General features: G+C 42.2%; 1 protein-coding gene across 4 annotated transcripts in view; it reads right to left on the bottom strand.

The window, feature by feature from the left end:
- The window catches only part of LOC143145537 (pikachurin), a 260,250-nt gene that overhangs the window by 140,830 nt on the left and 104,415 nt on the right, over nt 1-15,005 (bottom strand). For 3 of the 4 annotated variants that reach the window (XM_076309011.1, XM_076309013.1, XM_076309012.1), the window contains 2 exons: nt 6,202-6,449; nt 1,522-1,780 (listed from right to left, as the gene is read on the bottom strand). In XM_076309011.1, coding sequence (XP_076165126.1) covers nt 1,522-1,780; nt 6,202-6,449 — 507 coding nt within the window. The remainder of the gene's footprint in view (nt 1-1,521; nt 1,781-6,201; nt 6,450-15,005) is intronic. The other variant, XM_076309014.1, reaches the window with a different exon arrangement.

The following is a 15,005-nucleotide window of genomic DNA, read 5'->3' as shown; positions in this document are numbered from 1 at the left end:
CGTGCCCTATTTTCCATTTATTTATGGTTATCCGTTCCAACATCGATAAATATTGTGTTTCGCGCGACGGTTTAACGCTGCGCTTTACGGGTTTTAAGTAAAGTGCAATCGTTTCGTTGCACCGTCGAAACACGGTTGTCCGAAACACGGATTGGGTGTTTGCGAATTTTTTTACCAGTGGCCCGAATAGTACGAAACAAAACACTGACTACAACGCGGGGTAACACAATCGGTTTTGCGGTCGGTGTGGTCTCGTTTTGCGTAAACAAAGATCATCGTTGGAATAGGATCGATGGCGAAACAAGGACGCGAATTGCCGTAATCGAATCCCGATTAAGCCGGAATCAAGATTACAATATCGTCGCGGGGAAACGTAATACAATCAATTCGTAAAATATAATGGTTATTAAATTTATCTACGTTCGTGGGTTTCGCGATAGACAGCTATGTGCAACGTTTACCCCGGGGTGCGAACAATTCTCGCAGAATTCCAATTTGTCATGTTCACGTTGAAACGAATACACAAGTGCTTCGGGACGAATGCAAGCTCAATCATGCTTCAGATTTTCAAGCAATATCAATTTCGACGAAAATTGACCCAACATATTCTACAAACAACGAAGAACGAGTCCATGACGATTGCATCGTACGCGAATCGACTCTGCGTTCAATAACCGAGAGAAGGTGGTGATTTTTTAACGAGGCGCGATCGTGGCTACCTTGGGCCGAGTTTTCGGTGCCTTGTTCGAGAAGAGTGGTATACATTAATAGCAAACGAAGTACAGTAGTTCACGGAGAATATGTTACCGAAGAAAAACAATTCGCTCCCGAATTTATCAAGATCGTTTTATATATCTTAAACGGAACGTTTTATTTTCGTCCCAGGACCATGAAATAAAAACAGAAAAAAAAAAGAATCAAAGGCCCTGTAAAAATCTCAGAACAACCGAGAATACAAGTCCTTCGCATCTTAGAAGTGCTTCAACGATTTCTACTTTCTCTACTTCGAAGATTTTATTCGGAAGATACGTTCAAAATTTTCACCGTCGATTCTTAGAAAACGCCAAAGGAAATCTCATTACGTGTTTCTCTTCTCTCCTATCGTTGAACAATCGGTTCGAACATACCTCAATTCAATTCGGAATTGGGGCAACATTGGCACCTGCAACGAGTGTAAAATTGTTCATTGTATTCCTTGGATTCGCTCCGTAAGCCAACGCTTTCGCTTTCGAGTTGTCTACGCAGCCGATAGAAATCCCGGTTTGTAATTAAACACCACCCTATCGCGTCTCAAAGTCTTAATTCATCAGTTTCTCGAGCGGCGCCGATGAATTCCGGCGCGACTCGAGCGCTGGCTCTCATCCAAGCAGATATCCACCCCTTGTAGGGGTGCTAGCCGATGCCAACGAACCCTTCCGCGAGATACTTTCACCCCGCCTAGCCTTACCTGGTAGCGGGGTCAGGCGCGATACACCACGAGAACGCAGGGCGCGACTACGTGGCTAAATGAAAATCACTCACCGAGCTGACATCGATCGCCGCCTCTGCCTAGAGGGCATTGACACCTCTGCCTGAAGGACCCTTGCTTCCGTCTCGGAGGCACGTCGGAGGCGTCGTCGTCCGTGTTCTCGACGTCCTCGTCGGCCACCAGATCGACGTCGTCGCCACGAGACTGTTCCACGTAGCAATTGCCGGTAGGTCCGCAGTCCAGCGAACAAGCCGGCTCCGTGCTCACTATACTCTCCATCGTCGACGGGAGCTTCTGTTCCAGATTCGGGCCCTGAACAGAGAACACACGGTTCCCGGTTACAAGTGCGTGTGGATGTTACGCCTTGGTTAACGGTTGGAAATTTTTCTAGAGAAACTTCTGCTACAGAAGATTCTGCTTTAGATTCCAGGCCAGAACAAAGAACACACAATGCCCGGTTACAAGTGCGTGTGGATGCTACAGCGGTGTCTTGATTGACAGTTGAGAATCGAGTGATTATGAATATACGAAGCAAAGGTAGAGAACTTTTCTAGAAAAACTTCTGCTTTAGATTCGAGCCCTGAACAAAAAACACACAATGCCCGGTTATAAGTACGTGTGGATATTACAGCGGTGTCTTGGTTAACGGTTGAGAATCAAGCGATGATTGTAAATATACAGAGCGCAGGTAGAGAACCTTTTGCTTGGGACTGGTTGAATCGTAAGAGGGCGTTCAAAGAGGTCAGTGTTCGAAACTCGGGATCGTCAATTATGTACGTACGCAGCGCAGATAGGGAATCTTGTTCTTGGGGCTAGTTGAATTCTAAGGAAGCAGTCGAAAAGGTCAATAAAGGGGATACAATGGGATCAAGTTCGACCAGTTGGGTTCTATTATCACAGGTATATAATACTTGGAAACGACGGTCGCCCAAATTGAAGAAATATAAACACGGGGTGACTGTGGAACGCGAATCGAAGCAATAAATTTCATTAATACTTTCGATTTAATCTCATCAATAATTACCGAATAGAGGGTGAAATATTTAAAACAAATCATCTGAATAATTCGTTTGTTTTTAAAGTTGTCGAATTTTAATAAATTCTTTTTGTTAGATCTATAACAAGTTACGCTGAAGAACCGTACTATTTCGCACAAAGAATTTTATATTCTTTCCACGATAATATCTACGGATTTTAGATCTTCGTACAAAAGAAGGGTAAATATATTTACTCGATTCTTGGCCATCTCATGAAAATTCTTTTGATCTTCTATTTTCTTAATAATTCTACGAGTTCTGTCCCCCTGTACGAGGAATAAAGATCACTGGGTCCATAAATTTCTCTATTTCTGTTTCTCCGCCTTGACTCTTGTATCCTTTTTATTGTGCGTCCTATCTTTCTTGTACCGAAGCCATTTCATACCAAAGTGGTTTCACTGTGTTCCAATTCTGTACCGGGGTTGGTCTCCACAGGTCTTTATTGTTCGATTGATCAGAGGACTCGATACGGTATCAGTGCATCTTCAGACCCTTGACGAAGCTACAATACTCTTTGGGAAAAACACGACTCTCGAACGTAAGTTTCGGAGGGTAACCTAAATGCACTTAATTTCGACGTTAACCAAATTATCGAGACTTTCAATTCGTTAATAAAATTATTAAGAATTTAATAAAAGAAGTTAGTCGAACGCTCATTGATACTATAGAGTCACCTATAGTTACTCGTATATTAGTAATTTATTCCTTAAGAATTTGAACATGGAAAGAAGTATCGTTATTATAAAAAAAAAAAAATGTGAAAAATATTTGTTTGTAGTCCAAAAAATACTTTACCTTCTTATATTACAAGGTAGAAGAAAAATAATATCAAAAATTTTCTATCATCGTTTGAATGTAGAATAAACTATTATATTATTATTATCAAAAAGTGAGAATTATATTTGTATTATCAAAAATTCTCTATCTTTTGTATTATAAAGTCGACGAAAAATAATACCCAGAATTTTCTATCATTGTTCGAAATGACTTAAAATGAATTAAATATTTACTAAACGATCGATACATCTTTCGAGGTTATCGCGAATTTTGACGAAACAACGAGACTTCAGACGGCTGAAACAGACTGGCGCTTGTACAGGGACCTGTTGCTCGCGTCGCGACGTTTTTATCCGGAAGACCTTTTGAATAAGGGCAGAGGACGTCCGGGTCGGGTGGAAGCGAGGGTTATTTAGAAACAACAGCCATTTGTAAGAAAATGTAGGTTTTGGGTTAACGTGGATGGTGTCCCTAATTGCGGATGTGGGGAAAATATTTTTGGTCTTTCGCGCTAATTAGAATACGATGGAGCCTCGTTTCTAGTATTAACTCTATTTCGCGAATGTTTCTTAGTATTATCCTGTCTTCGTCACGCTAATTAGGAGAAGGTGGGTATATATCGTAACGGAGTAATTGCACAATTACACAAAAGTGAAATACAATTCTCTGTCCTTATTTTAATAACACTTCGTTGCACCAAGATTCTGTATAAGAAAAGAAATATTCTTTTAAGATCTGCTTGAAGTAACCAAGGAAATATAAATTAGTAATAAGAAATTTTTAAAGACCAAGATTAACCATTGAGTAAAAAATTCCAGCTGAAATCCACACTCTGCACAAATTAAATTTATAAGCATTGTTTATACCCAGTGCATCTTAGACTGTAAATATTCTATCTTAAAATACATAATGTTAAATACAAATCATAAGATACGTGTTAAAATCTTTGCTATTGCAGAGGAAGAATATAGAGATGTTCATCGTGATACTTTTCATCCTCACTGGATCAAATACATCATTATCAAAGGTGTTGAAAATTAAGATAATTTGTCCAACACTATTATCGTTCAGACTACTTTCACCCAGTATTATTATTTTTCTTTTCTTTTTTTTTTTGCAAAACGAAACGAGAAAACTTGCAACGAAGGGGAATAGTTTCTTTTAATACGAAAAGGAAGTGCCACTTCGCTTTTAACTGGAAATAATTATATACCCCTCCATTTGCAACTTCACAACATTCCAAATTCCTGTTTCAGTAAGTTGCTTGTATTGTTCGTCGAGCAGAGTCGAGCGAAATTCTCGACGCGAACAACGATCGGCGAATACGGTTTTCAACGAACTGGATGTGCAAGTGGCAGAGGTTCGAGTGGATTGCAACCTCCGAACGAAAACGGATGCACGTAGCCTCGCGTTCGTACCAACGGCGAATTATACGGAACTGAAATCGAGATTGAAACCACGCCCGATAAATAACTTCAACAATTTTCCAATTATCCCGAATAACTTTGCGAATTGCGCAATACTCCGCGCGCCTGGCGCTTAAAATTGAACCGCAAATTTCGAAAAAGGATGCAGGAGAGGGAGAGAGAGGAAAGAAAGAAAGGGAAAAAAACGCGAACGAGGTCGTCGGACGAAAAGAATTAAGAGAAAAGAGAGAGGAAACGAAACAAGTAAAAAAGCAAAAAACAAAAACAAAAACTGCGAACAAAATTGTGTTGAAACGCTTCGAGCGAAATTGAGAATTGTCCAATCTTCGTGCAGTTTGCTACGTGTTGTTGATTCTCGGATTGAACGTTGAAAGTCACGGTGAATGAAATTAACAAACGAAACGATGGAGAAAAAATAAAAAAATGTTTATCGATCCGTTACGGAAAAATGTTCTTCCGTTCGCAAATTTACCATCCGGTTCTGCAAATTTACGACGAGGTGAAAAAAAAAGAACTGGTATCGAGCATCGTCGTGTCTATTTACAAGAATTGCTCGCTCGGTGTCTCGATACGTTCGAAAACTGCGCGCGAGTTTTACCGGGAGACTCGAGGATTAAGTTTGCGATGCAGAGTGTATTTTTCAACATTGAAAATCAAAAGTAAAATATTTCAGACACTTTGTACACTTTGTAGAAAAATTACCGTTTTAATCTCCCCTTGTTGATCCTTGTTTTACTGTTAGCGATAATTTCACCCGAGATTGAACTTTAATATTAACTGTCTGCCGAAAAACGTTCGATCTACAAAAATTCTACTGGCAATTATCAACGTTGCTTAAAGAACGTACCGTACGAAAGAAAAATGCATTGAATACTATTACTCGTAAAATATATCTCGGTTTATATTTACCACAATTTAATTTACCGTATAGATTCAGTTTAAGGTACTAATAAAGTATCAAAAATCGATCACGTTAATAAAAATCGAATCAACTTCCCAATTGTCCGGTGTAACTATTATTTCGACAATACGTGAGGCTTAATGTCGCGAAAAACAACCCCAGCGTCCCCAGAACCGTACTTCGAGTTTAATTCGTATTTAATAAACAATGCCGTACGACTACCGTAGCGTTTAATTAATACGGATACACGATGGACCGTTCGTCATAGCAGCAATGACAATTCGCTCCGACACAGACTCGAACGTATCAATGCGTCGCATACGGTGCACGGACAGGAAATGAATTAAGGGAAGTGGGGTAGCGGGGAGGTTCAGCGGTTCGAGGTACACGCATTAGGATTAGTACTCTAACGTACGGTAACCGGTGCTCGATGTTTACGATCGTAGATCATCCCGAGTGTCCCCCCTGTGCAGCTACCCGGGACTCTGAATCACTACCGTATCAGAAAACGACCGGGAGTAGTCGTTCGTATTCCGCTTCGTCGAGCGTGGAAGAATCTTCTACGTTTGAGAAATAAAGCCCGCCACGTACCTGGGACGTAGCCCGTAACTCGAGTCGATCGTGGTCGGCGCCGGTTTCATCGTTAGTCTTCGTGAAGTTCGTCGTTGAGTTCCCCGGCGGTGAGTCCAAGTGTATCGTGAACGACGCGCCGCGCATATAAAGGATGTCTTCGACCGCGTCCTCGTCGTCGTCGTCCGTGTCCTTGTTTAATTCGTCGTTCTCAACGTCCTCGATGAGCTCGCCCAATTCGCTGGTCGACGGGGACGTGGAGTTCAGCTCTGGAACAGATTGCGCGGCTCTAAAGAAAATTGCACCGTTGAACCGATCCCCGTGCGGAATAGGAATACGGAGGACGAGGGGAACGAACGACCGTTGTCACTGGCTCGGATACTGGCGTACCTGGCCAACCTGAATAATAATTACCAGATCGAGTTAATGCGGATCTCACAACCAACGGGGTGAACCGACGGAGAGAATCGTTTGGAAATTATTGCGGGATTCTTATTTATGAATTAGAAAAATGTACAGCGGTACGAATGACGACGAATAATCTACTGTGCTGCAATTCCACACGAGTCTACGTTCGATCGCGCTCCACGACTCTCGACTCGACGACACCTACCACACGTTCACGACCCTCGACCCGACGACCCTGTCGACACGTTCGCAACTCTCTATTTGGCAACTTCGATGCACCGTTCGTTGCCTTTTCGTTTCGGCGTCTTCAACTCTGTCTTCTTAACTCGGTTCCTGAAACCTTCAACACGTCTTCTCAAAGATAGGTTCTCCTAAATCTAGGCTATTCTAAAATTACGATACTAGAATTATTTCACGATTATTTGTCCGGGCGAAGTAGCAGTGGTGTCTTTTTAGATGTTCGAGTCGTGGTGTGGAGTTTCTAGACCGTGAACGATGATTTATCAGACACGTGGGAACACTTTTAGGGTGTGTATCTTCCGGATGCTCGTTGCATGTGGAGGAACAGTTCGAAGAGCGTGAACTTATCGGACAATTAAAAGCAATCCTTAGGTCCCAGCGAGGGCTCCAACGTTGAAGAGATTGAAGCAACGACGGTCCAGGTCGTCGCTCAACTTCGCGAAATTAGTATTACGCTTTAAGCGAAGGTCGCGTCTGGCCGCGCAAGGCTTATTAAATTTTAAGTGGTCGGATTAACGGCGTTGTCCTCGCCTCTCGTTCGGAGAATCTCCTTGCGGACCGTTTGTATTGTGCATGATAAATCGACGGAAAACTAACGAACGAGGGATCACCGTTGAAATGGAAGGAGAAACGGTCGAGGACCGTTCGAGGTTTCGAACGTTTCAACGGCCCGAAGCAGTGGCAATTAAACGCTAATTGCTACAATCGTCCCGTCTCGGCGTCTCGGGAAAGAATCATTCTAAAGGCTACTCGACGTCGAAATCGCGGAGAGACCCGATTGGCTCACGATCGAACAGAATGTCGAGTGCCAGCGGATGAGAAAGAACTATCGAGAGTGGCGGCCGGAATGAAAAGAATGGTGAATGCAGAGCCCGTGAAAAACTCGGTTGTCGAGTTGCCGGACCAAATGAGCGGTTTTCGGTTTCAACAAAAACAACGCGACTCGAAATGAACTAGGGAAAGTGTACATAGACTTATTTTTTTCAGATGGTATATTTTATTCGTTCTTCGAATGCGTAGAATTTTTAATAACGAGAATCCACTTGTTTAGAGTATTTTATTTGTGTTGTTTTTCGAAAATAACACGACTCGAAATAAACTAGGGGAAGTGTATATAGACTTCTTTTTTCAGAAGGTATATTTTATTTGTTTTTCGAATGTGTAGAAATTTTAATCATGAGAATCCACTTGTTTAGAGTATTTTATTTGTGCTTTTTTTTTATACGTAGATATTTTAGTAATGGGTGCACTCTTTTTCAAAGGCAACATTCTATTTCTCCGGTGGGTAAATTTATATAGTAAGGGAAGCACTTTTCATATAATACCTTTTCTTATCGTTCTGTTTCAGAAATTTACCAAGATAAAAATATTCTAAATACCTAATTTTCAAATCGTATCGTAGTGTATCGTATATTTATTATTGGATTTGCGTAATTATGAACACTGACTCATTTTTGTTCAAGGCATTTTGAAAGTAATTATCCGAGAAAAATGAAGCTTTATATTCAAGGGGTTAAAGTAATTGTCGCGTTTTACAATTTAATTTCGTCGACAAAAGCTGCTTCGAACGATCAAGTAACCGATCCCACGAATTTTGCGGGAACGCATGACAAATTTTATACGCGACAATAAACATTTACCAAACCTCACTGGGGGAATTCGTTACGTTATTGCATCGCGATTCATCTTTCACCCGTGCACGTGTTACAATTTATTTATTTACTAACCGGGTAAATATCGAAGTATCATTAATACTACAAATCATTCAGTTTCTTTCTCGTACGTCAGTTTCTTTTCTAATTCCCTATCAACAATTTTAATATTTCTATTTACCTATGAATCAAAAGAGCGCGAATAATATTTCCCTCGCCCGTACACGGTCTCTGAAAATGATAAAAATACAAAAGTGTCTAACAAAAATTTCGATTCTGTTGAAGTATCGGTAAAACAAAAAAAAAAAAAAAAAAAAATTAATGAAAGAAGCGTGACAAGATGTAGTCCTCCGATGAGTTTCCAAATATCTCTACAATTTGTTTCAAAGGAAACGATAACCCAGTGAATCGACGGGGGACTCCATTAAATACTTGCGATACCTAATGGACCTATCTAATACGATCATTAATTGTTCGATCTAACCGTTAACAGTGGCTCTAATCAATGATGCTCGTTCACCGGAGCCCGAAGAAAGCCTATGCGCGAACGCGGGCGAGTATACGGCACCTCATAATTGCGCGATATTTAATGAAACCGCGGTTTTAATATCGATAAATAAAACGGACGTCGCGGCGTGCGCCCGTTGAATTAATGAGAACGCACAACGGACACGTTAATTAAAACAGATTGTCATTTTCAATTTGCTACCAACAGCGTTCGTTTCGCCGTGAATTAATTTACTTAATCCGCCATCTTTCCAGTGACTCGACCGATCGCCACCAAACGAAATGAAATAAAATAAAAAAAAAAAAATATATATATGTGTGTGCGTGTGTGTTCAGACGCATCGAAGTCGCCCATTCGTTCGCCCCGTCGAATAGCGAATCGAGCGCGAAACATTTTATCGCCACTCGCGCGCTTTCGTACTCGCTCGTCGATGAACGAGGATCGATTTCATGACCTTATTGACAGGTTCCGTGCGTCGAGTGCTCGAACGTTCCCCTCCCGTTTTATCGTTCGTGATGAATGGTTCTTGAAAATAATACCGCCACCACCTTTCTTTCCTGCGCACACAAGGGTGAATCGATTAACGTTACAACGCGGAATAATTGTTTCATCGTTCGTCACTTCCTTTTTTTTTTCGAACGATTCGAAATGAATACTCGGGGAATTTTGCACCATTTATGTTCGATCACCCTGCGAGTACAAATTCGATCAGAGAGCATGGATCGCGGAGGAAATTCGTTGCTTGAAATCAATTGAACAGATCGTCTCATTCGGTCGGTCTCGATACTAATTTGAAAATCGTCTAGAGATTTTCTTCTGGTAAATTTCCAACATCGAGATTCTCCTCGTTTTGCCAAAGCTCTGTGACGCGAGTTACCATCTGTGTACTTAGAAATGAGAATAATATTCGGGGAGGAACTTATTTCCTTAATCACTACTTCGTTATTTTAGAATTATGATAAATACAGAATGTTTTCGATAATATAAGTTACCTAGTTATTATTATTATTACTGAACGTTTTTAGTACGCATTTACAAAGTTTTTCCAGGCCTTGCAAGAGGGTGCTGAAACATAGTAAACAGATAAGTTGCATTCGTCGCGATATTTTAATTTTTACGTGCAATTAGTACAATTTACCCATTTCACATCGATTATATAACCATTACTTCCCGATTCCTCGGAAGCAACAAATATTAGTCACGCAATATTTTCCCCTCCCCTTACAAATAACAAAAAATGGCCCCTTTCGAGCACCGACCATCATCCCCGTGAATTTGTCGCCCGGTTGTTATTGCACCGAACGCTCCGTCGAAACAATAAAATCGAAGTAACATTCGCGCAAAATCGACAAAAAAAGACGTTGGTTGTCAGTTTCGAATAATAATCGTTCCGTGCGAGAAACCGTGCTCGCGGAGAAACGAATGAAATATATCGACGTGTCGCGTTTCTCTCGACGAAGAAACCGATCTGCGCGGAATTAATTCGTTTCATTGAAATATCCACGAGCGGATCGTTCGAGCAACGTCACGGCGACACAAAAGGCAACGGAGACACGTAAACCGACGAGGGTGGCCACCCTTCGAACGACAAAGTCGAGCCACGAGTTCGAAACTTCCGGTCGGGGAACCGGTGTCATCGAATGGCGCCGGAATTAAGGATAATTCTCTTTGTCGCAAATTGCCACGTGTGTCTTCTTCTAACTGTGGACGGTACAGTGTATTTCCACACGTTGTAACAAGGTCGAGTCGGTGGATGCGTTGCTCGTTGCTTCGAGATTGATTAGCCCGGTTAGTGCATTCATCGACGATCCAGAACCAAGTGAAATAATATTGTAAAGATGATAATATTTATTATTGACAGAATATGCAGCTATATGTAATAATTTAGTCACCGATATCGCGCTAGTAGCTAGGTTTGAGTAGATGCTAAGTAGAGTTTCGTTTCACGGACAGAATCAACTGAAATAATATTATAGAGACGATAATATTTATTATTAAGAGATTATACCTCCTTTATAGCTTCTGGACCTACGTGACTCACGAGAGGTGACAAATATCGAGGGTGCGAGAGGTGTCGCAAATATCGAGGGACAAATCACCATTGCCTATCATAAAGGTGAAAACCCTCTGTGCGAGAGAAGCACGAGAGAGATTAGTCTAGGGAGGTTTCTGAGAGTTTCTGCGAGCCTTAACTTTATTTTAAACAAACTTATTATTAATATTAAAGAAGTTTCTTTACTTCGCGTACCTATAAACGTTCCGCCACGTGGAGTTTAATAAAGATAATCCCTGTAACGAGAAAGCTTTAGCTTCCCTCTCTTGAATCAGCCAAACGTAATTTGTATATTATGCTCTTCTAGTCGCTGTTGAATATTTACTCATTTGTTTATTCACCGAGCGTCTATATGGTCTGTACAGATTACAGAGATGCAAAACAGCGAAAACGAAAAGAGAAACATTGGAAAGAAACCCTCGTAAAGTGTCTTCGAAATAAAAGAAAAGAAAATTGCTGTTGATTACGACGCACGTTATCGAAACTTAAATCGTAGGACAAAGGGTTGAAACTAAACGCGTGAACGGTGTACAGAGTATCGTTTTATCGGTAATTGGGCCGAAATTTTGTCCAACGTGCTCGATGGAAACTACGGTCGTTTTTTTTTTTTAAATTATTGGCGCTGTTCCACGCGGTGGAAGTTATTTGCGAATACAGAGGTGGGGTGAATTATTATTTTGCGAATGGAGCTCCAAGTGGAACCCGAACGAAACAACGTATAAAAGTTTCCCAACATTTTGCGAATATAATGAGAGTTTTGTATTTTCGAAACTACGATCGCGAACAAACGTCAAATTCGTTCCCGTGTCTTTGATTCCCGATATTTGTCCATGATTTTTGTATATTGTTCCGCGGCGCGCTTTGAAATTATAATCGAGGGTTTAATCTCTTCATTGCCGCGCCACGTGAACGTTTAATTTTTCTCGTTATTCGAGAGTTTCGTAACATTGAATTTCCCAATGGACGGTATAACGCGACGACGATTGTCCGACGACGTGCGAGTACGGTATCGGTTTTGAATTTTCGTTTATCGCGAAGGAGATAATCCGACACCGAGGAGTTTAATTTGTACACCGTACATCGAATTTCATTTTCGAAGAAACGTGCGAGCTATTGAAATATCCTCGATCCATCCGGTCGATTTTTCTGCCCGACGTACCGGTGTTACGATCGATCCCATTGACCCGCTTCGAGGCCCCGTACATTCATTCGACTTTTCCCACCGTACGTTTAATTTATAAATTGAAATCTGACAAGCTCCGCACGTGAATGTGTAAGACAGTTTTAGGGCGCGAAGAGAGATGTTCGAGTGCTCGTACCGGAGATGAAACGGAAAGAATGGCGGTGAATTCGAGAGCGCATTCGTGGCGTGGGATCGTAAAATAGCGTAATTACGTTCTCGAGCGTGTAACGCGGCCGTGCGGTAAAATTCCTCGCGCGATCGTCGTTTAATCGATTCCTCGTGCAAGAATTAACGGGGAAACGTAGAATGAAATTTTTTTGCGCGAGACCTCCTTCTCAAGAAAATTGATTTTGAAATTTCGCCGACACGTCTGACCATGGATCGCCATTTCTACTTGCACCGGTAGCGTCTTCCTAGAATCTTATCAGTAATTAGTTGAAAACGATACCACTGCGCTCGCTATTTATAATAATTCGTATCCTGCTTCCCGTAAATTGAATATCGTCGATTGATTAACATCATTTGTTATTCCGACGCATCCACGGCAAATGTTCATACACTCTTTCACACATTAAACGCTACCAGCCAACCTATTTACAATCATTCATACCGTACAAATAACAGATTCTCAATTGAACGTCACTATTTATTACCCCTCACGCTCTCCCGATAAATGTTTCTACACTTTTGCACGCATTAAACACCACAACCGTACCTATTTACAATCGTTTATACCATATTCAATACAAACGGGGGATTCCCGATTGAACGTCACTATTTATTACTCCCACGCGCTCCCGATAAATGTTAACGCGTTCTTTCGCCCGTTAAACGCCGCAACCCATCCTATTTACAATTACTCCTACCACATTCCATGCAAATAGAAAATTCTCAATCAGGTGACGACACTGATAACACCCACAAATCCCCCTAACAAACCTTCACACCCCGAGAATCAAATCACAGATGGAAACAATTTCCGTCGAACGAATCCTCCCCTCTATATTTATGAAATATTTCGTTAAACGGACCGTTGTCCGCCACAGGGAGTACACCGAACCGCTAAACACCTCTCGGAGGTTTCCTTCGAGGTCTATAAATAATTCCGTCTAAATAGGGTACGATCCTCTCGAGGAAATATCCTTTAATAATGATAACCCGGGAAACGATTATGGTTCACTGTCACCGACCACTTCGCCCGAAAGTAGAGAGTCTCTCGTCATTGGTCGGACGTATAACCGGGCGAGTAGTCTCGTCGAATCTCTTTCGGGGAAATCCCGCGGCCGCGGTACACGTGGAACTTTCTGATCCCGAAGTGGCAGCGAGGGAGTTTCAACGATAATCTTCGAGGGGACTGAAGAACGGGCAGTCCGGCGCGTAAGCCGACGTTTATTTGAACGTGCTGCTAATCCGGACGGTGCATTTACCCGCCTCGTGAAATTTCCATGTATCCCGGCCGGGGTTCGCTAAAAAGGGTGCGAAAGACGAAGACGGAGCCGGGGGGGGGGGGGGGGGGGGGGGGGAGGAGGAGGAGGAGGAGGAGGAGGAGGAGCGTTTGCGCTTTGCGTCCACTCTTTTCATTCGGCCACGTCCCTTTTCATCCGTACGAGTTCTCGTTCCTCCGCGTTTCAACGGGTCCGAGCGTACCCCTCGGTTCTTCGTTTTTTTTTTTTTTTACTTCACGGGCTCCATTGTCTCCCACCATACCCGTAATGCACTCTTCGAATGATTAATGACCCGTAGAACGGAATTTTGAATTTTCTTCCGCACGCACCGTCGGCCGTTATTATTTTTAATACTCTGTGGTTAGCACGGCGACGCAAAGTGAATTTCGTAGGACGCCGCGAACGAAGCTTCCGAAACTTTATGGAGCATCGAGATGGTTCGTTATTCTATTTTGTGCTCGACGAGGGGGACGTAAGTGAACCGATTTGCAGCGGAACTTTCGCAGAATGCTCGGTGATACGATTATTTTTTGATTTTAAGGGAGAGAACTAATCGAGCCCTTGCATCGGTTTATTTATTATTGTACGGTGATTCGATCGCGAATTGGTTATCGGGTTGTTCGGAAAGTCGTTTCGCTTTCCGAAACGGGGAATATGTGATTCAGGCCAATGTGTTGCTGATAAACCTTCAAAAAACACAATCGAGCAATATTGTCGAACGAACCCTAAACCACTACGGTTGTTATTTCTTTGTACATACACAACGGCGAGGACCCCGTACAACTATTTAAATATCGTTAAGATATATCTAAGATAAGACAATTAATATAATCCCAGATACTTTTAAGGAGAAAATTTTCCGTTTCGAAGTACCCTTGTTGCCCAAACAAACCGAATTGCTAACAATAAGAAAATTCTGCAGATCCGTCGAGCGATTAGAAACTGCATTTCGTCTCACAGTGGAACCTCGCTCTTTATAACGAGCTCGAGGTGAACAGGTACGCGAATAACTCTTCCAGCTCGACTCGAAGTCCAACTTAAACATTTCTCAAGCCCCCGTAGCATCGGCATAGGGGAGAACTTTTTCAACTATCCCCCGCGCGTCCACGGGATCTAAAAATCTCGACGGTTCTCCTTTCATCCGAGGTGCACGGGAACCGGAGGGCCCGTTTTATTCGAAAAGTGTGCCGCGATACATACCCCGTCTCGCGGCGTTAAATCACCGTGAACTCTCCCTCCGCGCCCTCCCCGCAATGTTTTACTTTTAATTGAAACGTTTATGAAACGGACGCCCGCGCGAAAACTACCGAGCCACGTTCTTCTCCGTAGGTTGTAT

Source organism: Ptiloglossa arizonensis, chromosome 4, assembly GCF_051014685.1.
Source record: "Ptiloglossa arizonensis isolate GNS036 chromosome 4, iyPtiAriz1_principal, whole genome shotgun sequence".
NCBI classification, from domain to species: domain Eukaryota; kingdom Metazoa; phylum Arthropoda; class Insecta; order Hymenoptera; family Colletidae; genus Ptiloglossa; species Ptiloglossa arizonensis.
Note: the sequence above shows the minus strand (reverse complement) of the source record. Positions and strands in the feature narration are given on the sequence as shown.